Source organism: Montipora foliosa, chromosome 2, assembly GCF_036669935.1.
Source record: "Montipora foliosa isolate CH-2021 chromosome 2, ASM3666993v2, whole genome shotgun sequence".
Taxonomy (NCBI): Eukaryota; Metazoa; Cnidaria; class Anthozoa; order Scleractinia; family Acroporidae; genus Montipora; species Montipora foliosa.
The window spans coordinates 36,931,282-36,955,442 of record NC_090870.1 but is presented as its reverse complement, the minus strand read 5'-3'; the positions used below and the strand labels follow the sequence as shown (position 1 = coordinate 36,955,442).

At 39.5% G+C, this 24,161-nt stretch overlaps 1 protein-coding gene and 1 long non-coding RNA gene across 2 annotated transcripts in view; one reads left to right on the top strand and one right to left on the bottom strand.

The window, feature by feature from the left end:
- The window catches only part of LOC137992988 (uncharacterized), a 10,011-nt gene extending 4,967 nt beyond the window's left edge, over positions 1 to 5,044 (top strand). The window contains exons 2-4 of the long non-coding RNA XR_011121787.1: positions 1,543 to 1,701; positions 3,064 to 4,682; positions 4,963 to 5,044. This is a non-coding gene — a long non-coding RNA (uncharacterized lncRNA). The remainder of the gene's footprint in view (positions 1 to 1,542; positions 1,702 to 3,063; positions 4,683 to 4,962) is intronic.
- The window catches only part of LOC137992987 (uncharacterized), a 34,244-nt gene continuing 13,090 nt past the window's right edge, over positions 3,008 to 24,161 (bottom strand). Inside the window, exons 11-27 of the mRNA XM_068838626.1 lie at positions 23,355 to 23,726; positions 23,076 to 23,126; positions 21,855 to 21,911; positions 20,408 to 20,779; positions 19,140 to 19,187; positions 17,741 to 17,797; positions 16,414 to 16,785; positions 15,149 to 15,196; positions 13,741 to 13,797; positions 12,296 to 12,667; positions 11,027 to 11,074; positions 10,321 to 10,362; positions 7,564 to 7,929; positions 6,739 to 6,819; positions 5,863 to 6,052; positions 5,231 to 5,371; positions 3,008 to 3,711 (exon numbers count right to left, since the gene is read on the bottom strand). Coding sequence (XP_068694727.1) covers positions 5,236 to 5,371; positions 5,863 to 6,052; positions 6,739 to 6,819; positions 7,564 to 7,929; positions 10,321 to 10,362; positions 11,027 to 11,074; positions 12,296 to 12,667; positions 13,741 to 13,797; positions 15,149 to 15,196; positions 16,414 to 16,785; positions 17,741 to 17,797; positions 19,140 to 19,187; positions 20,408 to 20,779; positions 21,855 to 21,911; positions 23,076 to 23,126; positions 23,355 to 23,726 — 2,669 coding nt within the window. The 3' untranslated portion in view covers positions 3,008 to 3,711; positions 5,231 to 5,235. The remainder of the gene's footprint in view (positions 3,712 to 5,230; positions 5,372 to 5,862; positions 6,053 to 6,738; positions 6,820 to 7,563; positions 7,930 to 10,320; positions 10,363 to 11,026; positions 11,075 to 12,295; positions 12,668 to 13,740; positions 13,798 to 15,148; positions 15,197 to 16,413; positions 16,786 to 17,740; positions 17,798 to 19,139; positions 19,188 to 20,407; positions 20,780 to 21,854; positions 21,912 to 23,075; positions 23,127 to 23,354; positions 23,727 to 24,161) is intronic.

Sequence of the window (24,161 nt, the reverse complement as noted above, 5' to 3'; positions counted from 1 at the left end):
CCCTGCTGTGGGCTCGTTTGTCTGGGTCGACGAAGTTTAGGCGATGGTTAACTGCGGTGAGATGATGTTAGCCCTTGTCTTGTAGGCAGTTGTAAACTTTCCGGCCACAGCTTTAGCTAGGGCTAATATTTTTTCAAGGAAAGTTTACGGTCAGAAAATTAGTATGTGTTCTGGCGGATTGAAGGCTATCAATTGCAGTTTTTTCTTGAGCATCGCGAAACAGATCCATCTCCCGATGCAGCACTTTGTCTTTGCCAACTGACTGCGTTTTCACACAGGTTTTGGACACAGAAGACGAAAGTAAATTGTTTTCTTTGCACCACTCTATGCACAACTCTGGAAAGGCTATAAAGCAGGGACAATTTCCAAATGATCAAATCTCCCCTTGCTGTGACCCTTTTACTTCGGTAGCCATCTTGATTATTACGAAGACACAAGTTTGCTTCAAAAGATGGGAAATATGAAACGATTTTAATTGCAATGAACTCGTGCATGAAAGTTTCCCATGAAAGATGCACCAATCAGACTTTAAGCGTGGTATACTCTTCCACGCAGTGAACTTATAAGTGTGCCGCACGCACGGGACATGAAGGAAAAGCAGGTCACAGTTCACAGCAATACTGGAAAATCTAAAACTATCACAGGGACTAACCTTAAGCCTAAACAGTGCCTTTAGTCGTGATTAGGGTTACGGTTAGCATTATTAAAGGGATGGGTTGTTTCAAGAGTAGTAAAACAGGGATCTCTTAACGGTAACTAGACTGCGAGCAGTCCCTCTTCAGCCAAGTCTAAGCTCGGAAGGACTGGAGAGAGCGAATTGGCCGAGAGGGTAACGTCAATTTTCCGAAATGAAGATAGGTGGTTTTCACGCTACGTCATCGCCGCAATGTTGGTGATCTGTCTCTAGAAATTGGTTGCAAACCATCTGTAACTTCCTTGCCAATTTTTGTTACTTTTTCTTTGAATCTTTAAGTGAGCACGGCGAAAATAAACAATTTGATATGACTACGATTAGTAAATGAATGTAAGAAGTTGTACTTAAAGTGCAACAATGACCCTTGCTTTTTTAAAGGGGTCCTCCACCCCAATAAATATCATGCTGTAACACATAAATACACCAAATCATCTGAAAATGTTGAAAGAAAGCGTTTGTAACGGAACAAAATGCATTTAACAATCGGCTCCTTTTGTTTTCGAATAGACCATTTTACAGTTGTTTGCTCAGTGACCTCGCCTATGAATGGCCTCGAGGCTGCCGGTGACCTTGTATTGATGCAGTGCTCACTAAATTGTGTTGATGTTAGTCTAATTAGTCTACATGAGCATTAGAAAAGCACAAAGGTTTGTATCAAACAGGGTCACCGACAGCCTCGCTTCCTTTCTTAGGCCACGTCACTTAGCTACTACTGTAAAGTGGATGTTTCCTTTAATCTCCCCAGAAAACTATAATTGACAATCCCTCGAGAGTTGAAATACCCAAATGCACGTTATAAAACCATGCTACAATGAAATGTTCTTGCCTGACCTTTTGAATCAACTCAGGTTTTGGCCGAGAAAGCAAATCAGAGGAGCCCGACGGATTAAGTTGTGAAGATGATTGTTTTCCCGGTTGCATGACTGATGAGATGAACGAGTGCGTGCAGGCTTGTCAACGTTTTTGTCCAGTACTTTGAACAATTTTCCCTTCAAGAATGAATTAAAGTAAGTCAATCTGATTTGATTCTGTATCATTTCTGTTACTGTCCAAATATCTGTTACTCACCAATCAAAGCAACAAACATAGGGGCTAACAGACGTGAAAGCGGCGGACTGCATATATACTACTTGATAGCTTACAGTTCGTTATCGCGAGAAGGGCTGCGCACACTCAGAGAGGCAACGCTCCAAGAGAGCAGACACCGTGATGCACTTGCGGCCGATGTATTTCAATGAATCTTTCCCACTCTCTGCAGAGTTTTCAAGTTTACGATAACGTAATCAAACTGCCGCCAATATAGAGTATAGCGCCAGTACAGAGATTAAAGAATAGCTAGTATAGCCAGTATAGACTTTAAAGAATCTCTATACTTACTTGAACTACGTTGTTACCAAATCAGTTTCAAGTAACGTCAACATTAATAGGGAGCTTAATCGAAAATGAGACACAAACAGTGGTGACAAACATTATAAACAAGCGAATTGTTTGAAATTGTTTTTACTTATCGTTTCAACAGTCACTTCTGAAGATGTATGTCCAAGCACACGAAACGTTAAGTAAATAATTTCAAACAATGCGCTCGTTTGTAATGTTTGTCGCCGCTGTCTGCGCCTTATTTTTGATTAAGCTAAGATGGCCAAAGAAAAAGAGTATTTACGATAGGGAGCTTAAGAACAAGATGTTTTGGAGCCACGGTGGGCAACTGGCACGACGTAGTCAGGCGTCATAAACAGAGTCAGTCCGTTATATATGGATGCATCCTCACGAGCACTAACTGGCCCGGTTTGTGACATGGTGAGACGTGGCATTTGACATTCAGTCAGAATACTACATTGATACAATTCTACGTTTTAGCCACAGGATTAACGGTTATGTTTAAGAAGGTAATGTGATCCATCGAATAGGGGCGTTGGATTTCAGTGCGGTTTTGCTAGTGAGCCGTTTTCTGTAGTCGTCTTTCACTCCCGGCCATGATCACTAATTTCGTAGGTGTCTTATTAACGCGAATATGATACGGGACTGAGCTACCTTGTTGGATTTGAGGTGGGCGTGGTCCACTTCCCCGTATTCATATCTATAACGGGGAATTGGTAGCCCCGGATTCCAGTCCCGCTCTTTATGATCACTGCCTGGATTCGTCTTCAATATCGATGGCCCCGAAACCAACTCTACGCAGTTTGCGTTTGTCGACACAATTCCCTGCCCTTCAGTTTCCAGTTGCAAATGTTAAGACAACGTCAGTTGAAAGTGTAAAGCGTCTTTTCCTATACCGCATTTTGAACATAAAAAGGGGGTTAAGCGAAGACGAGATTATTTTTAAATTCTAGGTGATGAGGACCTTTTAATTCTTTTCTTTTCTTTTACAGCTTCTTCTTTCCCTTGTGACTTATGCGGGAATTTGTTGTCCCAGAGATGACTGGACGAAGTTACAATCTTTGACACGAATTATATATCAAGCTACGTTGGAATCTGAACTTCAAATGAGAAGTACGGCTTGAAAGGGCTGTGCCACGAAATTTGGCCAAATTCACCGACTGGGATAGCCAAGATTAAAATTGAAAAATACCAAAATGGATTGCAATTTGGGATTTTGAAAACTGTTCAGCGTAATAGTTATTTGTAACTAAAATTATACATTATATCAATTATGTTTGAAAAATTTGTGGTTACCCTGAATTTTCTTTTTGGATTTCATTAACACTTGTTAAGATTTGCTTTTCCCGTATACCTTTGCATTAGTAGGCACCACGGTTCTTAAAAGTAATTTCTGGGTTAGCCTTAAGTTGTATAGCGAAAAAGGGCTAGTAATTGGCAAGACAAAACAAAATGAACTGCACTGCCGCGACACAGCCCCTTTATGCTAGGAACTACAGATCGTGACTCATTCAGCACTGTTTTTTAGAGAACGAACTGTGTTGTTTATTGTTTCAATACACATATGAAGAAGATCACTTAGTGCCAACCTTACTCTAAGAACAAAAAGAAACTACACTTGTATCCTGAACGGTGCATTTCTGTTGGAAAAAGAAGGAAGAGAAACTGCGCGTTAAAAAAAATAATACGTTGACTTAGAACATTCTAAGATCAACCGAGAGTACCTTAATAGAGCTATGTGGCCTCTTTGTCCTTTTATCACGGAGCAGAATTACCCGGAATGCTGATTGGCTAAGACAGAGGCCAAATTTTCTTAATCACGAGGGTATTTTTGGTAATCAGGAGGCCATTGAGTACTTGGACTTGATTGGTTAAAAGTTGTTAGCAACGAAGTGTAAAACAAGTAATCGCATGTGTCCTGGAGGACAATTAATGATTACTGATTACTTTGAAAATACGAGTGAAATTAATTGATTATTGCCCTTGGTCTCACGCAAATACTTATACAGGGAATAGCACTGCTGCAGTCTGTATCTCCTCCCCACAAGCTTTGAATGTGAATATGAATATAAAGTCCTTGTAATTTGAAAACTCTACGCAAAAATACCTTCCTGGGGAGCAGGACTGGCCATGTGGTTTGTATAGTGATCGCAAGCAGTCTCCCCATCTACCCGTCCCCAGCCAACATTCAAACTCCATGCTACTGAGCATGAGATATGAGGACTTAACCTGTCGGTTTTGTATTCCGCTACGTTCAAAGCATCCGAAAATTGGCTTTTGAGGAATCGTTTTTGTGTACTGGGAGAAGGAATGGCGCAGAGGTGAGAGTACTCGCCTCCCACCAATGTGACCGGAGTTCGATTCCCAGACTTTGTGTCACATTTGGGTTGAATTTCATGGTTCTTTAATCGGTCTTCCTTCTCCTAAAAATCTACTATTTGATACGAGTTGATTTGAGTTGATCTGATTTCTGTACAGTTGCCTCAATTAGTGCCTCAGTTCTATTTAAGCAATTAGAGGACTTTTTTCCGTGTTTCCATAGCCTCATCTAAACACTCGGGGGAGTTGGGAGAATTCGCGACAGTTATGCAAACACGAGACGCAGTCGAGGGTTTGCATAACTGTACAGAATTCTCCAACTCCTCCGAGTGTTTAGATGAGGCTATGGAAACACGGAAAAAAGTCCTCTAATGCTTTTATAAAATACTTCTCAAAGATAATTCGACAAATGAAGGAAAATACTGATTTTTTTACTTTTTGATTGAAACAGATTTTCTTGATACACGGTCATATTTCCTACCAGCCAATCAAAACGCGTATCTGACAATACATAACGAATCAAAATTCATGTGATGTCACAGCCGTGTTTCCATACTCTCATCTAAACACAGCTATTGACCAAGGAGAGTGCGAGTACTACCCTAATTGTTTTATAAATACAGTTGATACTTAAATAAAGTTCATCAAATCTCACTTCTAGTCATTCTTATCTCTGGACTGCGTAGCGGCTGCAACAATCGTGTGGAAAGAGCGTGGCCGAAGAGGGCGTATTTCATGTCTGCTTTCGATATTTCCAAGACTCTTATCTTCGTAATTTTTTCAAAGACAAAGCAATCCAAGTTTGAAAGCATATTAAGGGACATCCAATCCCAGTCTCACCTGAATCATTTACCCCTACTTCCTTCTCCAGGCAAACCAAATTTGTTGTAGGAACACTTAAACGGAAAACGAAGGACGGAACGCTTGTTTACTGAATTCATCACAACGTTGTTGTGGAATGAGGCTTTTCCTCCGGTAAACCTAAATAAAAAACGAGATCATTTGGACAATCAGTGAATTAGGACTAAAGGAATGTAAATGGGAATGCCATTGACGCACGTCGGACTTTCCTGTTCCTATAGAAGGGAGAGGTTCAAGGATACACATAAATTATTCGGATGGCAAGCTGTTATTATTTTTGTTTCTAGTCTACGCCCTTTCCCAGGGTGTCTTGCTTTCGGGGAAGGTATCAAGTAAAGAAACCCTAGGAACAAAGGTGCTGTTCGTTTGAAGGCTGTGTCTGTCCATAGTAATTTTAAACTTAAAAACAACAGCAGTATTTTTTCTAAAATGCTGAATGACTCAAGAGAGCGAGAGGCTTTTGGAGGTAAAATTGAACCGCTATTGTTCTTAAACAACTCTAACTGTATAACTTTAAATGTTTCCATTAAACGCCAAATTCAAAGAATAAAAGGTGCCTTATTTGAGTGATCGGTTGTATAGTGGTTAATTCATTTAATGTGATTACGTACCTCCGAACCGTTCCGCAACCCTTTAATGAAGTTCTCAACACGAAATTTCTTTCGTCAAAATGCTGTGCTCCACATTCGGGATCGTTTAGATGAAGGAGACTGGAATCCGCTTGTGAAGGTAGACGGTCACGTGGTATCTTTACCAGCATAGTATTGGGCAAGCACAAAAGGAGAAAGCCTTGATCGGCCCCTAACAATGTCAAAATATCGTCAAGAATTCCAATTCATCTCATTCTCTTTTAGACTGATACGTCATAGTGATTTGTTATTCAGCTGACCAAGGCCGTTCCACGGAACGACAGAATAAATGAGGAAAGAGTTGAAAACAAAAAAATGAATGCATTAGCGACAACGAAGAACCTTTTTTTTTTCGTTTACTGTCGTCCGACCGACTCATATTTTTTAGTCAAAACCAGTAAAAGATGAGGAAGGTAATGACTTAGTAAAACCTAGATTCCATTACATAGGGCAATCTGCCCCATGCCACTCCACTCTTTTTGTAGCTTGAAACTGGTTTTCTTTTTCTTTTGTTGCTTCTGATTTTCTTTTTGTTCGGTTGGTTCCTCTTTTTGACCCTCTTTTTTTCTAGGACCGACCGTCCGACTCAAACTTAGGAAACGCTTCTATGGTAAAAGGAGAGAAAAAAGGGGACAGCTTAATGACTCGGGTATACCAGGAGCTGGGTTTACTAGAAAAAGCTCTCTCTGCGCCTGAACAAAACTCGAATACTTTTTGAGATGAAGGATGAAAAGAACTATATTAGAGAAAGTTCTGCCAGTCTGAGAGTTCTTATTCTGGTAGTAATCAAGATGCAACCGCCTTATCGATAAACTACAGAGTCGAGTTAGAAAACATTTGCGATTTTCAGTCACTCACCGGAGCTCGAGGTAGGTGTTGGCGTCAGTTTTGGCGTCCGAGTCAGTGGACGAGTCGACGCTGGTCTTGAAGTCGTTGATGCTAAGACGAAAGTCATTTATTTCAGATGAAGCAAGAAAAGGGACAATCCTACTTTGGTTTAAATTATCAAATGCACGAAGATAATATGTAGGCTTTCAGGTGAAAGGGAATGTTCTCATATTGTGCTGGGACTAAACGTATTCATAAAGCACCTTTCCCTATATGGTGCTTATCATGGATCTGCCACGGTAACACGATTTCTAATCTTCAGCACTTTTTACTTTCAGTATATTAATCATGTTAGCTCCGTTTCCTCGTTGAGGTACATAAACAGCGCCACCGTGATATCACATTTAGATTTTGTATCTTCTTCACACCATTTCTACGTCGGAAAGTTTGCGATCGATGAGATTGAGAATGAAGATCATGATAGGATGTTGTTGACGAGGTCAAAGGCCGAGGCGGTCACCATCCTCTAAGATCTACATACCTTCCTACCATATGATACAAATGCCACATTCACTATATAATAGTTTCATTCGTTTGCGTTTAAAGTGTTTTAGCGAAGCATATTCAACCTGCTGTTGTTCGTCCTTTTTGTGCTATCAGGAGCCGTTACGATGTCAAGTGTTCTCATTTGTCCAAGAATTTTTCTATAATTGTTAGATTTATGTCATTCTTTCTACGATAAATGGTGTAATATGATATATATATATATATAATTTTATATCAATAATATTAACTATTAGAAAAGATACTTATGAACAACCATTTTTTAACAACTTAGTGTTTAAATGAATTTACCTGAGTTGCTGTCTCCACAGTAGCGTAAATTGCAGAAATGCGTTGGGGACAACCTATACACGTAAAAGCCACTACAGTTTCGAACCAGGATCTCTTGTTGCCATTGACAACAGCCTCCCACCCAATGGAAACAAACTGTGCGATTGACAATGCCTTGAGCCACTGATGGATGTCCACCGATGAGATAGCCTGGCGCATGCGTACCGCAAGAGTATCTTGGCACACAGTTATCAGGCATCTTCGTGCCTGCTTCGTTCTGGAATCGGTACCACCCTCGAGTTAAGAATCTGTCACACTTTTGTACATTGCTACTCTGATTTCCCAGTGCCCTGTCACTTTCGTTCAAAATCATGTAGTTGTAGCATTCTACGAAAAAAGGAAGGATATTTCATAAAGTTTGTGTTTAGCTTTGAATTCAAAAGGGAGTTCATGGCTAATCGTTAAAGAAATTGTTAATGCCATTAACAAATTATAATCATGCGTCTTTCGCTTTTTTTTTTTCGCTCCTTCTCGTTTCAAGCGCTTTCCAAAATATGTCTTAACCAAAGAAATTACAGCTCATAATACATTGTTCTTCAGTCGGTTAAACAAAATGAAAACAGAAATGACGTCATCATCATTTATCCTTTTACTAGCATACCGACACTAAATTCTTTATTCTTACTTATTTATTCAAGTTTTAATATTCTAAAGTTTCCCGACATTCCTAAGTAACATTTTATCTCAAACGCGCTCTTTGATTACTAAGCAGGCTGTGAGAACTCTAAACTTGCTTTGAGATTCGCTCCCTTGGTTGACAGTTTCACGCAAATCAAGCTTAGTGTCCAGAAGACACAGCCCGTCAGGAGGCATTGAAGGCGTAGGGTACATTTAACACTAAAACAAAGCAATAGACAGAGGCACTCTGGGTGATTTTTGCACCAGGTGTCATTACAGGGTGTTACAAATGGGGAATACTCGGGAAAAGAATTTGTGGAGTGTTATTAGAAAGAAAAAATATTTTACGATTGAAAGGAGTTCATTTTTAAGGCTAAGTGATTGCTCTGAAGACGAAACAGGAATCCCCTTCAAAATATAAAATACTGGAAAACGAATTAGTGAGGTTGGTATTCAGGGTTAAATCAGTTACGACGAAGCACTCGACCACTACAACAGCAACGTCAGGATATTTTGACCAGTCAATCTTGTTTACTCGGTCGACGCCGAAATCATTTGGTGTACAATTGTAAGTATTTTTAATCATACAAAAATGTAGCCGCATCAAATACGAAGAGCTGTATGAAACTCTGAATGAGGAAGAGGGTCATTGTACTGATACTAAATGCTGTTCTTTGGTGTCATTTAACCCTACCCACCACCCTCTCCACTCATCCCAAAAAAATTGGGGATGAAGATCTGGGTGGAATACGAATTTGGTACATTTTGTGGACAAATAGCTCACCAGCTTCGGCACATCGTATCAAATCTCAGATTTTGTTTAATTAGAAGTTTTAAAAAATAAGCACAGATTGCGTACGTGTGGTAGTTGCAGTAACACAGCGCTGTATAATTGCCAACTGAGCTGCGTTTTGTCCTCCAGGAGGTTCAAGTTATCTTTGCGTAATATGCAGCTCTAATAGTACACGATATTGTTTTGGTTCCGTATATCATCATAGTGCCATGGTAGAAGTCTTAGATAAGTAGCCTCCTGAGAAGACAAGTGGTTTACTAGTAAAATACTAAACCCAGAAAGATTGAAGAAATTAAAAGGGAATCGAGAAACATTAGTTTCGACGCTTACATGTTAATCATTTTCAAGTTCCCTTACAACTTCTTTTCCACTCAAGCTTAAGCGTGCACTCTGAGCTTTTGACAGGTTTCTAAGACAAAAGTTCACTGAAGTTAATCCCTATCCAGCGGGGTTAGTATTTGTATTGGTGACCTCAAAGTATACGACTTACCGTCAGAAACGCGAACTTAACAAGGTACAGATTTTGTTAGGCTGCTTTGCGCAAAACAAATGTTGTTGCAAAAGTAAATAAATGTTGATACACAGCTTTTAGGAAGAGCAGAAGGAAGTTTCCAGGAAGTGCCGATCGAGAATATAACATTTTACCATCAGCAACAACTTTTGCGACATGAAAAAAAACTTGAATTTTGAACGGAGAATATAAAAAGTTACCATCGGTAAAAAAAATTTTGGCAGATTTTTGCTATGTACAATTTTTCTATGTTACTTTTGGCTGCACAAAATCGCAAAAATCGAAAGTGACATCAGCGGGCGCCGTGATCAAGTTATCTTGCACGTTTTCTCGCAAAACAAAGAAAACATCTGTGTCAAAATGATGGCAAGACACCGCGGGGTTTTTTTTGTTGGTCTGTTTTTGTTTTCTTTCAAGTGTTTTAAAGATTGACAAGAAATGTGCAAATTCTCAACACAAAGATCACAATCGCCCAACTCTTGTGGTTTACCACTGTTTCTTCTAAGTCAAAAATGTCTCTCCTAGACGAGGTTATTTATCACCAGGTAATTCCATCGTTTTGAACTAGCAGCTGCTTTATTATTCATCAGCGTTACAAATTCTTGCCGATTTTTGGGACTCATTGGCACGCTTCCAACGGCCCTGTTTATGTTCGTGAGTTATGCACGCGCTGCGGGTCTATAGTCACCACGGACTTAACACTCTACGCTCTTACACTCTTATAATCATACAACCAGGTGACATAGTGTGTAGTTCACTTATAGTGCACTTCCACAAAAAATAAGTCATAACTTACCAAAGGTTGAAAATAGGGTGGGGATGGGTGTGTGCCTGGCAGCTGTAAATGAAAAAGGAGAAAAAAAGATAAGTTGATTATCTTCAGAAAAGGGAAACCGTGAGCTCAAGTCGAAAATAGGAGTCTGTCCTGCAACATTCCAATTACTAGACAGTAAGAATGCTCAGTCTGCCACAAGATTCTCTATGCAGCTATCAAATAGTAGTGGGTGCCAGACAATTAAATACCGATGGACCAATTAATTATAATAATTGGGAACATTTTCAATGAAGGTATGTGGAAAAAATTCCAATTGCAGTCAATTGGCTGTAACGACAAACCCGCGCGATGTTTGTCGTTGGTATTCCGTTGCCATGGTAAAGTCATAGTAGTGTTTGTAGACGAAGAATGCCCCACAGTTAAGCACATAAATGAAAGTTGGCTGTTAACAACAACTTAACCAAGTAAAACAGACTTGTTGTAGAACAGCTTCCTGGGCCACTGGAGGGTGATTGCGTCGTGCCGCCCTGGCAAAACTAGCACAGATCTCACAGAATCGGGTAACGTACAATCGTTTACTCATTTCTAGCTAGTTTTATACCAATGTCTGCACTTTGAATTTCGTCGCTCAGGAATCTCTTTAAGTCCCACATTAATGGTACCCATTTCATCCTTAATTTTAATTTACTGGTTGACTCCGAATTCCAGCTATTCATCCCATAGTCACCTGGAGAAGAGGAAGGTGTAGCCGCCAATGAAGCATTTGAAACATTAACTGAAAACAAAATAGGTCAATAATTTTGGTAAGTTTCTAATGAGAACTTCAAAAGGGTTCTCCCTTTCTTAGTGTCAGGCATCCTTGATCCATCAGTCAAAGTTGTTTACTTGACCAAAGTTACAAACATCTCAGATAACAGTTGAAGGTTTCGGTTGTTGTTAGTGATAAATTCCAAAAATAATGCAGTCCCTAAAAATATGAAACTAGTCAATAGAAATGTTTTACTGAGAAAGAGGAATGAGATAACGGAAGGCTAGCCCTATGATAGCGCTCTCAAGTTTCATAATAGAACTAAAGTAAACAATTAGCTTAGAGCGGTTTTCAAATGAGTGTCGTAAAACCAAAACCAAAGTAGTTACTTTGGCCAATCAAAAAAAAAAAACGGAGACAATCCGGTAAACCAATCAAAACTCGAAAGAAAAACACGTAGCTGACACAAAGCGCGGGAAAATGTGCACGCGCGAGCAACGATTGGTTTTGGTTTCACTTCTGATTGGTTGAAAAAATGGCGCAAGAACTTTGAACCAATCACTGAGTGAAGTAATCATAAACCAAAGCTATTTGCTAATTACATTCGACACTCAATTGAAAACCGCTCTATTGCTCAGCACTGATTAGTTCACTCGCTCCATCAACTGATCTTCGTGCAAACCTTCAATAAGCTGTGTTGTTGTTGTCAATGCTAAAATATATATCAAAAGGACTCTAGTAGCCGCTACGAGGGGGATAGGCTATCCAACCTGGCCAATAAAAATATCGAAATTGCATTGTAGACTTAAGGCGCTCTTACACCGTGCAATTTCTCATGCATACCTTGCAACAGCGAAAAACGTTGCGAAACCAGTTGCAGAAACCGTTGCGGAAAGTAGAATTAAGTTCTCGCAATAGTTGCAACGAAATTTAAGCATTCGGCAGTGATCTGTCCTGCAACTTGTGTCGAAACGGCTTGCGGCACCAGCCAATGAAAAGGTTCCTTTAACATCATGTGATCATCAAAACGACACAACTTACATGAAACGTTGATCATTCTAACACCCGTAAACAACTTATTTCGTAATGTCAGAACGTTTGTAAAAATGGCGTTGAGAGAAACTGCACGAAAAATTGCACAGTGTAACAGCGCCTTTAGCCTTGTACACATTTCGCCCATTATGATGATTTTAATCCCATTCTGCACAGCCTTTGCATATTAAAAAGTAGAGGGATACAGTTCTCTACCTGGTGTTGTTGGTGGAATTCCGTTGCCACAGTAACGCAAAGAACAGCCAGGAGTACGATGAAAATTGTAAACAAAGAATGCCCCACAGTTACGAACATAAATGAAAGTTGATCGCCGGCAGCAAGAAAACGAATTACTGAAGCAAACTTGTCGATAAACAGCTCCCTCAGCAACTGAAGGGTGGCTTCCATTAAGCCACCCTGGCTGAGAAGTTCCACAACGCCGGCTAGGTACGCATGATTGGGGCATTCTGGTACCAGCTTCGCCACGGAATCTGTACCAGCCGGACAGACGAAAGTCGCAGAGGAATGTAAAACCTTGATAAGTAATAGCTCTGTTCGATTCATTTAAGACTTCATAATTGTAGCATTCTACGATAAAAAAAATTGCGTAGGTTTTTTAAGGGCTTGCCTTTGAATATGAATGAGGAGAATACTAAACCTCAAAAGTAAATATTTTTTTTTTTCACTTTTTTCCTAATAACAAAAAATAGATAATAAACTTTAAAAGTGGACATCTTACAGCTTTTTGTTGGGATCTTTTGAGTCAAAGTAACGCTTTGCTGCCTTCAGGTTGCAAGTAATGATATTAATTTTGATAAAAATTACCAAGTGTGGCCTTAACGATGTGCATACCACAATAATGCTGAACAGCTTGTGTTTACTTTCCGAGTAAAGTGGAGGGGGCGATATTCGACGTTTGTCACCTTTCGGATACAGAGAAGAGTAAAAGGACACTTCGTGACGCTTATTACAATACGCGCGCATTTCAGTACATGCAATCCAAAAGGTATCGCGGGCAGCTGAATGTTGTTCACCTCACTCAGAGCTTACACAACAACTCCCAACACTTCTGGGAGTTGTTGGTTCGGGAGATGTTGGATGGTGTTGGCAGATGCAACAACTCCAAACAATGGACGGACGTGCGTGCAGTGTATTGTGGGAAAGATGCGACCCATTAGACTTCGTGAACTTACAAAAATTGGCTGTCATCTTGTTTTCAACACGTTAATGGGTTGTTATCTCCATTGAGACCATATCGAATGCTCGTGCGTGGCCCCACAATGTTGGAAGCTGAGCTGTGTAAACGGATCCAACATTGTTGGGCTACGTTTCGACGATCACGGAACAAAAGAAATGTAGGAAGTTGTTGGCTCAAAACTTTGACCAGTTTTAAACACGTTACTCCCAATAATTTTTGAAGATGTTGGCCAAGAATGTTGTTTCCGTTTGAACGGAGCCTTAGGTAGCGGATAATCGTATAGTCACACTTAGTTATTTTGATATCAATGCGTTCAGCAAAAAAGTCTCTAGAAAATGAGAGCTGTCATTTTAAAGTTCCTTATTTTTAATGATGCCGATTAAAACCTTAACTTCAATTTATAGGTTATTTCCAGAAAAAAGGTTGACATTGGATTCCAGCTATTCAGATATAACATAATTACCTGGAGGTAAGGCAGGTGTAGGAGTCAGAGTTGCCAATGATGCATTTGATACATTAACTGGAAATAAGACAGATTAATAAATTTGGTTCAGTATCTTCTGAGTACTTTAAAAGTATTCTCCCCCTTGGAGTATTTCTAATGTTGTTTAATGGGGTTAAATTCGAAACGTCTTAGAAAACATGTGAAGGGTCTCAAGTCGTTAGTAATAATTTCTAAACAAATGCAGTCACTAAAAATATGAACTGGACTGAAATGCAGTTCTCGAGAATCCGCTCTGAAAGTATTCCTATGTTGCCCTTCTTATTAATAGCATCTTGACGTGCAATCCAAAGACTAAATGTATTTTTCACTCGCTGTAAACTTTATTACAACATTATTGCAGCAATTGTTCAATTCCGATGACCTCTGAATCATTGGAAACGAAGTTAAATCTGACTTTGTCTTGACAACAACTTGTCTACTTATCTCATGTAAATTCCGCCTCACCGACATTAAAACGGACCGTAATAGACCATATTATTCGTATTCTAAGTATTCGACTGGAAGTAGCTTGCAATGGAGGCTAATGCGGGGAAATCTTTAGAAATGCAAATACTTTTTTAGTATACAGCTATTCCCCCACATTAGCCTGCGGATCCATTGCAAGCTAGTTCCAGTCCAATACTGAGAATACGAATATGGTCTTACCAAAGGTTGAAAATAGGGTGGGGATGGGTGTGTGCTTGGAAGCTGTAAATGGATAAGGAGAAAAAAAAGATAAGTTGATTATCTTCAGAAAAGGGAAACCGTGAGCTCAAGTCTAAAATAGGAGTCTGTCCTGCTACATTCCAATTACTAGACGGTAAGAATGCTCAGTCTTCCACAAGATTCTCTATGCAGCTATCAAATAGTAGTGGGTGCCAGACAATTAAATACCGATGGACCTATTAATTATAATAATTGGAAACATTTTCATTGAAGGTATGTGGAAAAAATTCCAATTGCAGTCAATTGACTGTAACAACAAACCCGATGTTTTTTTCCTGGCACGTGTTGTCGTTGGTATTCCGTTGCCATGGTAAAGTCATAGTAGTGTTTGTAAACGAAGAATGCCCCACAGTTAAGCACATAAATGAAAGTTGGCTGTTAACAACAACTTGACCAAGTAAAACAGACTTGTTGTCGAACAGCTTCCTGGGCCACTGGAGGATGTTTGCGTCGTGCCGCCCTGGCAAAACTAGCACAGATCTCACAGAATCGGGTAACGTACAATCGTTTACTCATTTCTAGCTAGTTTTATACCAATGTGTGCACTTTGAATTTCGTCGCTCAGGAATCTCTTTAAGTCCCACATTAATGGTACCGATTTCATCCCTTAATTTTAATTTACTGGTTGACTCCGAATTCCAGCTATTCATCCCATAGTCACCTGGAGAAGAGGATGGTGTAGCCGCCAATGAAGCATTTGAAACATTAACTGAAAACAAAATAGGTCAATAATTTTGGTAAGTTTCTCATGAGAACTTCAAAAGGGTTCTCCCTTTCTTAGTGTCAGGCATCCTTGATCCATCAGTCAAAGTTGTTTACTTGACCAAAGTTAAAAACATCTCAGATAACAGTTGAAGGTTTCGGTTGTTGTTAGTGATAAATTCCAAAAATAATGCAGTCCCTAAAAATATGAAACTAGTCGATAGAAATGTTTTACTGAGAAAGAGGAATGAGATAACGGAAGGCTAGCCCTATGATAGCGCTCTCAAGTTTCATAATAGAACTAAAGTAAACAATTAGCTTAGAGCGGTTTTCAAATGAGTGTCGTAAAACCAAAACCAAAGTAGTTACTTTGGCCAATCAAAAAAAAAAACGGAGACAATCCGGTAAACCAATCAAAACTAGAAGTAATTACACGTAGCTGACACAAAGCGCGGGAAAATGTGCACGCGCGAGCCACGGTATTTGGTTTCACTTCTGATTGGTTGAAAAAATGGCGCGAGAACTTTGAACCAATCACTGAGTGAAGTAATTATAAACCAAAGCAATTTGCTAATTACATTCGACACTCAATTGAAAACCGCTCTATTGCTCAGGACTGATTAGTTCACTCGCTTCATCAACTGATCTACGTGCAAACCTTCAATAAGCTGTGTTGTTGTTGTCACTGCTAAAATATATATCAAAACGACTCTAGTAGCCGCTACGAGGGGGATAGGCTATCCAACCCGGCCAATAAAAATATCGAAATTGCATTGTAGACTTAAAGCGCTCTTACACTGTGCAATTTCTCGTGCATACCTTGCAACAGCGAAAAACGTTGCGAAACCAGTTGCAGAAACCGTTGCGAAAAGAAGAATTAAGTTCTCGCAATAGTTGCAACGAAAATTTAAGCATTCGGCAGTGATCTGTCCTGCAACTTGTGTCGAAACGGCTCGCGGCACCAGCCAATGAAAAGGTTCCTTTAACATCATGTGATCATCAAAACGACACAACTTACATGAAACGTTGATCAGTATATAACCCGTAAACAACTTATTTCGTAATGTCAGAACGTTTGTACAAATGGCGATGAGAGAAAATGCACGAAAAATTGCACAGTGTAACAGCGCCTTTAGCCTTGTACTCATTTCGCCCATTATGATGATTTTAATCCCATTCTGCACAGCCTTTGCATATTAGAAAGTAGAGGGATAAGTTCTCTACCTGGTGTTGTTGGTGGAATTCCGTTGCCACAGTAACGTAAATTACAGCCAGGAGTACGGTTAAGTCTATAAACAAAGAATGCCCCACAGTTACGAACATAAATGAAAGTTGACCGCCGGCAGCAAGAAAACAAACCACTGAAGCAAACTCGTCGCTGAACAGCTCCCTCAGCAACTGAAGGGTGGTTTCCATTAAGCCAGCCTGGCTCAGTGGTTCCACAACGCCGGCTAGGTACGCATGATTGGGGCATTCTGCTACCAGCTTCGCCATGGAATCTGTACCAGCCGGACAGGCCAAAGTCGCAGAGGAATGTAAAACCTTGAAAAGTAGTAGCTCTGCTCGATTCATTTAAGATTTCATAATTGTAGCATTCTACGATAAAAAAAAAATTGCGTAGGTTTTTTAAGGGTTTGCCTTTGAATTTGAATGAGGAGAATACTAAACCTCAAAAGTAAATATATATTTTTTATACTTTTTTTGCTAATAACAAAAAATACATAATAAACTTTAAAAGTGGACATCGTACAGCTTTTTGTTGGGGTCTTTTGAGTTAAAGTACCGCTTTGCTGCCTTCAGGTTGCAAGTAATGATATTAATTTTGATAAAAGTCACCAAGTGTTGCCTTAACGATGTGCATACCACAATAATGCTGAACAGCTTGTGTTTACTTTTCCAGTAAAGTGGAGGGGGCGATATTCGACGTTTGTCACCTTTCAGATACAGAGAAGAGTAAAAGGAAACTTCGTGACGCTTATTACAATACGCGCGCATTTCAGTACATGCAATCCAAAAGGTATCGCGGGCAGCTGAATGTTGTTCACCTTACTCACAGCTTACACAACAACTCCCAACACTTCTAGGAGTTGTTGGTTCGGGAGATGTTGGATGGTGTTGGCAGATGCAACAACTCCAAACAATGGACGGACGAGCGTGCAGTGTATTGTGGGAAAGATGCGACCCATTAGACTTCGTGAACTTACAAAAATTGGCTGCCATTCGACGATCACGGAACAAAAGAAATGTAGGAAGTTGTTGGCTCAAAACTTTGACCAGTTTTAAACACGTTACTCCCAATAATTTTTGAAGATGTTGGCCAAGAATGTTGTTTCCGTTTGAACGGAGCCTTAGGTAGCGGATAATCGTATAGTCACACTTAGTTATTTTGATATCAATGCGTTTAGCAAAAAAGTCTTTAGAAAATGAGAGCTGTCATTTTAAAGTTCCTTTTTTTTAATGATGCCGATTAAAACCTTAACTTCAATTTATAGGTTATTTCCAGAAAAAAGGTTGACATTGGATTCCAGCTATTCAGATATAACATAATTACCTGGAGGTAAGGCAGCTGTAGGAGTCAGAGTTGCCAATGATGCATTTGATACATTAACTGGAAATAAGACAGATTAATAAATTTGGTTCAGTATCTTCTGAGTACTTTAAAAGTATTCTCCCCCTTGGAGTATTTCTAATGTTGTTTAATGGGGTTAAATTCGAAACGTCTTAGAAAACATGTGAAGGGTCTCAAGTCGTTAGTAATAATTTCTAAACAAATGCAGTCACTAAAAATATGAACTGGACTGAAATGCAGTTCTCAAGAATCCGCTCTGAAAGTATTCCTATGTTGCCCTTCTTATTAATAGCATCTTGACATGCAATCCAAAGACTAAATGTATTTTTCACTCGCTGTAAACTTTATTACAACATTATTGCAGCAATTGTTCAATTCCGATGACCTCTGAATCATTGGAAACGAAGTTAAATCTGACTTTGTCTTGACAACAACTTGTCTACTTATCTCATGTAAATTCCGCCTCACCGACATTAAAACGGACCGTAATAGACCATATTATTCGTATTCTAAGTATTCGACTGGAAGTAGCTTGCAATGGAGGCTAATGCGGGGAAATCTTTAGAAATGCAAATACTTTTTTAGTATACAGCCCCACATTAGCCTGCGGATCCATTGCAAGCTAGTTCCAGTCCAATACTGAGAATACGAATATGGTCTTACCAAAGGTTGAAAAGAGGGTGGGGATGGGTATGTGCTTGGAAGCTGTAAATGGATAAGGAGAAAAAAAAGATAAGTTGATTATCTTCAGAAAAGGGAAACCGTGAGCTCAAGTCTAAAATAGGAGTCTGTCCTGCAACATTCCAATTACTAGACAGTAAGAATGCTCAGTCTTCCACAAAATTCTCAATGCAGCTATCAAATAGTAGTGGGTGCCAGACAAATACCGATGGACGAATTAATAATAATAATTGGGAATATTTTCAATGAAAGTATGTAGAAAAAATTCCAATTGCAGTCAATTGGCTGTATTGACAAACCCGCGCGATGTTTTCCTGGCACCTGTTGTCGTTGGTATTCCGTTGCCATGGTAAAGTCATAGTAGTGTTTGTAAACGAAGAATGCCCCACAGTTAAGCACATAAATGAAAGTTGGCTGTTAACAACAACTTGACCAAGTAAAACAGACTTGTTGTCGAACAGCTTCCTGGGCCACTAGAGGGTGATTGCGTCGTGCCGCCCTGGCAAAACTAGCACAGATCTCACAGAATCGGGTAACGTACAATCGTTTACTCATTTCTAGCTAGTTTTATACCAATGTGTGCACTTTGAATTTCGTCGCTCAGGAATCTCTTTAAGTCCCACATTAATGGTACCGATTTCATCCCTTAATTTTAATTTACTGGTTGACTCCGAATTCCAGCTATTCATTCCATAGTCACCTGGAGAAGAGGAAGGTGTAGCCGCCAATGAAGCATTTGAAACATTAACTGAAAACAAAATAGGTCAATAATTTTGGTAAGTTTCTAATGAGAACTTCAAAAGGGTTCTCCCTTTCTTAGTGTCAGGCATCCTTGATCCATCAGTCAAAGTTGTTTACTTGACCAAAGTTACAAACATCTCAGATAACAGTTGAAGGTTTCGCTTGTTGTTAGTGATAAATTCCAAAAATAATGCAGTCCCTAAAAATATCAAACTAGTCAATAGAAATGTTTTACTGAGAAAGAGGAATGAGATAACGGAAGGTTAGCCCTATGATAGCGCTCTCAAGTTTCATAATAGAACTAAAGTAAACAATTAGCTTAGAGCGGTTTTCAAATGAGTGTCGTAAAACCAAAACCAAAGTAGTTACTTTGGCCAATCAAGAAAAAAAAACGGAGACAATCCGGTAAACCAATCAAAACTCGAAGTAATTACACGTAGCTGACACAAAGCGCTGGAAAATGTGCACGCGCGAGCCACGATTGGTTTTGGTTTCACTTCTGATTGGTTGAAAAAATGGCGCGAGAACTTTGAACCAATCAGCGAGTGAAGTAATCATAAACCAAAGCTATTTGCTAATTAAATTCGACACTCAATTGAAAACCGCTCTATTGCTCAGCACTGATTAGTTTACTCGCTCCATCAACTGATCTACGTGCAAACCTTCAATAAGCTGTGTTGTTGTTGTCACTGCTAAAATATATATCAAAAAGACTCTAGTAGCCGCTACGAGGGGGATAGGCTATCCAACCCGGCCAATAAAAATATCGAAATTACATTGTAGACTTAAGGCGCTCTTACACCGTGCAATTTCTCGTGCATACCTTGCAACAGCGAAAAACGTTGCGAAACCAGTTGCAGAAACCGTTGCGGAAAGTAGAATTAAGTTCTCGCAATAGTTGCAACGAAAATTTTAGCATTCGGCAGTGATCTGTCCTGCAACTTATGTTGCCACGTTTGCGGCACCAGCCAATGAAAATGTTGCTTTAACATCATGTGATCATCAAAACGACACAACTTACATGAAACGTTGATCAGTATAACACCCGTAAACAACTTATTTCGTAATGTCAGAACGTTTGTACAAATGGCGATGAGAGAAAATGCACGAAAAATTGCACAGTGTAACAGCGCCTTTAGCCTTGTACTCATTTCGCCCATTATGATGATTTTTATCCCTTTCTGCACAGCCTTTGCATATTAGAAAGTAGAGGGATAAGTTCTCTACCTGGTGTTGTTGGTGGAATTCCGTTGCCACAGTAACGTAAATTACAGCCAGGAGTACGGTTAAGTCTATAAACAAAGAATGCCCCACAGTTACGAACATAAATGAAAGTTGACCGCCGGCAGCAAGAAAACAAACCACTGAAGCAAACTCGTCGCTGAACAGCTCCCTCAGCAACTGAAGGGTGGTTTCCATTAAGCCAGCCTGGCTCAGTGGTTCCACAACGCCGGCTAGGTACGCATGATTGGGGCATTCTGCTACCAGCTTCGCCATGGAATCTGTACCAGCCGGACAGGCCAAAGTCGCAGAGGAATGTAAAACCTTGAAAAGTAGTAGCTCTGCTCGATTCATTTAAGATTTCATAATTGTAGCATTCTACGATAAAAAAAAAATTGCGTAGGTTTTTAAGGGTTTGCCTTTGAATTTGAATGAGGAGAATACTAAACCTCAAAAGTAAATATATATTTTTTATACTTTTTTTGCTAATAACAAAAAATACATAATAAACTTTAAAAGTGGACATCGTACAGCTTTTTGTTGGGGTCTTTTGAGTTAAAGTACCGCTTTGCTGCCTTCAGGTTGCAAGTAATGATATTAATTTTGATAAAAGTCACCAAGTGTTGCCTTAACGATGTGCATACCACAATAATGCTGAACAGCTTGTGTTTACTTTTCCAGTAAAGTGGAGGGGGCGATATTCGACGTTTGTCACCTTTCAGATACAGAGAAGAGTAAAAGGAAACTTCGTGACGCTTATTACAATACGCGCGCATTTCAGTACATGCAATCCAAAAGGTATCGCGGGCAGCTGAATGTTGTTCACCTTACTCACAGCTTACACAACAACTCCCAACACTTCTAGGAGTTGTTGGTTCGGGAGATGTTGGATGGTGTTGGCAGATGCAACAACTCCAAACAATGGACGGACGAGCGTGCAGTGTATTGTGGGAAAGATGCGACCCATTAGACTTCGTGAACTTACAAAAATTGGCTGCCATCTTGTTTTCAACACGTTAATGGGTTGTTATCTCCATTGAGACCATATCGAATGCTCGTGCGTGGCCCCACAATGTTGGAAGCTGAGCTGTGTAAACGGATCCAACATTGTTGGGCTACGTTTCGACGATCACGGAACAAAAGAAATGTAGGAAGTTGTTGGCTCAAAACTTTGACCAGTTTTAAATACGTTACTCCCAATAATTTTTGAAGATGTTGGCCAAGAATGTTGTTTCCGTTTGAACGGAGCCTTAGGTAGCGGATAATCGTATAGTCACACTTAGTTATTTTGATATCAATGCGTTTAGCAAAAAAGTCTTTAGAAAATGAGAGCTGTCATTTTAAAGTTCTTTTTTTTTAATGATGCCGATTAAAACCTTAACTTCAATTTATAGGTTATTTCCAGAAAAAAGGTTGACATTGGATTCCAGCTATTCAGATATAACATAATTACCTGGAGGTAAGGCAGGTGTAGGAGTCAGAGTCGCCAATGATGCATTTGATACATTAACTGGAAATAAGACAGATTAATAAATTTGGTTCAGTATCTTCTGAATACTTTAAAAGTATTCTCCCCCTTGGAGTATTTCTAATGTTGTTTAATGGGGTTAAATTCGAAACGTCTTAGAAAGCATGTGAAGGGTTTCAAATCGTTAGTAATAACTTCTAAACAAATGCAGTCACTGAAAATATGAACTGGACTGAAATGCAGTTCTCAAGAATCCGCTCTGAAAGTATTCCTATGTTGCCCTTCTTATTAATAGCATCTTGACATGCAATCCAAAGACTAAATGTATTTTTCACTCGCTGTAAACTTTATTACAACATTATTGCAGCATTTGTTTAATTCCGATGACCTCTGAATCATTGGAAACGAAGTTAAATCTGACTTTGTCTTGACAACAATTTGTCTTCTTATCTCATGTAAATTCCGCCTCACCGACATTAAAACGGACCGTAATAGATCATATTATTCGTATTCTAAGTATTCGACTGGAATTAGCTTGCAATGGAGGCTAATGCGGGGAAATCTTTTGAAATGCAAATACTTTTTTAGTATACAGGTATTCCCCCACATTAGCCTGCAGATCCATTGCAAGCTAGTTCCAGTCCAATACTGAGAATACGAATATGGTCTATTGAGGCCTAATAATATATTTTCAACGAATGATTAAATCTATGTACGCTCACAAGATTGCTACAGAAATAAAGGGAAAAGGTTGCATCTTACAAATGCGCAAGCACAGGCTGCCGGAAATACACAAGAAACTAGCAACAAAAAAATACTACAAGTTCATCGAAATAGGACACTTACAAACGTTGTTTGATTTCCAGGACGGGAACGAACGGGTCAAATATCTCAGTCTTAGAAACGATGTTAAACAGTGACAGTTATGAAATCATGTGTTGTCAAATAAAGAAATTTGCAATGGCAATAATAAAATAAGGAAATTAAAGCGACAAAAAGGTAACAGAAATAACTAGGATGACTTACGAAAAAAAAAAAGAGGAACTAAGCTTCGCTGAGGCGCTAAAGAAAAAGAATGAGGATGGCAAAAGCAGCATAATTAATTAACAAGTAGCTAAAAGAAACTCAGTCATTTCTACCAATTGTAAATGCGGCAGCATTAATTATAGTAAGGAGAAAAAGAGTGTAGGTAGAATTATCACTTACCGGCTGACGAAGCCTTTGTTGGGAATAATGTATGTCTTGAAGCAGTTGTTGCTGGAGAGAAAAGATATTCGGTGAAGTTAATGTAACCTATAATTTTGTGACTCTTGTCTCTGCTAAAATATAATCAAAACGATTCTCGTAGCTATCCCACCCGCCAATAAAAATGTCGAAATTGCATTCTAGAGCTAGCCTTTTTATACATTTCGCCCATTATGATGATTTTTATCCCATTCTAACTAGCATTTGGATATTAAAAAGTAGAGGGATACAGTTCCCTACCTCGTGTTGTTGGTGGAATTCCGTTGCCACAGTAACGTAAATTACAGCCAGGAGTACGGTGAAGTTTGTAAACAAAGAATGCCCCACAGTTACGAACATAAATGAAAGTTGATCGCCAGCAGCAAGAAAACGAAGCCCTGAAGCAAACTTGTCGCCGAACAGCTCCCTCAGCAACTGAAGGGTGGTTTCCATTAAGCCACCCTGGCTGAGAAGTTCCACAACGCCGGCTAGGTACGCATGACTGGGGCATTCTACTACCAGCTTCGCCATGGAATCTGTACCAGCCGGACAGACGAAAGTCGCAAAAGAATTGGAAACGTCGATAAGTAGTAGCTCTGTTCGATTCATTGAGGACTGCATAATTGTAGCATTCTACGATAAAAAAAGTATTGTGTCGTTTTTAAAGGGCCTCCCTTTGAATTTGAATGAGGAAAACACTAAACCAAGAGTTAAATGAAAAAAAATGGTAGTTAGAAAAATAGATAATAAATTTTAAAAAAGGAAACATCTAACAACTTTTTGTAGGGGTCTTTCGAGTCAAAGTAACACTTTGGGTTGCAAGTAATGATATTAATTTTGATAAATATCACCAAGTGTGGCCTTGACGATGTGCTTACGACAGTAATGCTGAACAGCTTGTGTTTACTTTCCGAGTAAAGTGGAGGGGAGGGGGGGATATTCGACGTTTGTCACCTTTCGGATACAGAGAAGAGTAAAAGGACACTTCGTGACGCTTATTACAATACGCGCGCATTTCAGTACATGCAATCCAAAAGGTATCGCGGGCAGCTGAATGTTGTTCACCTT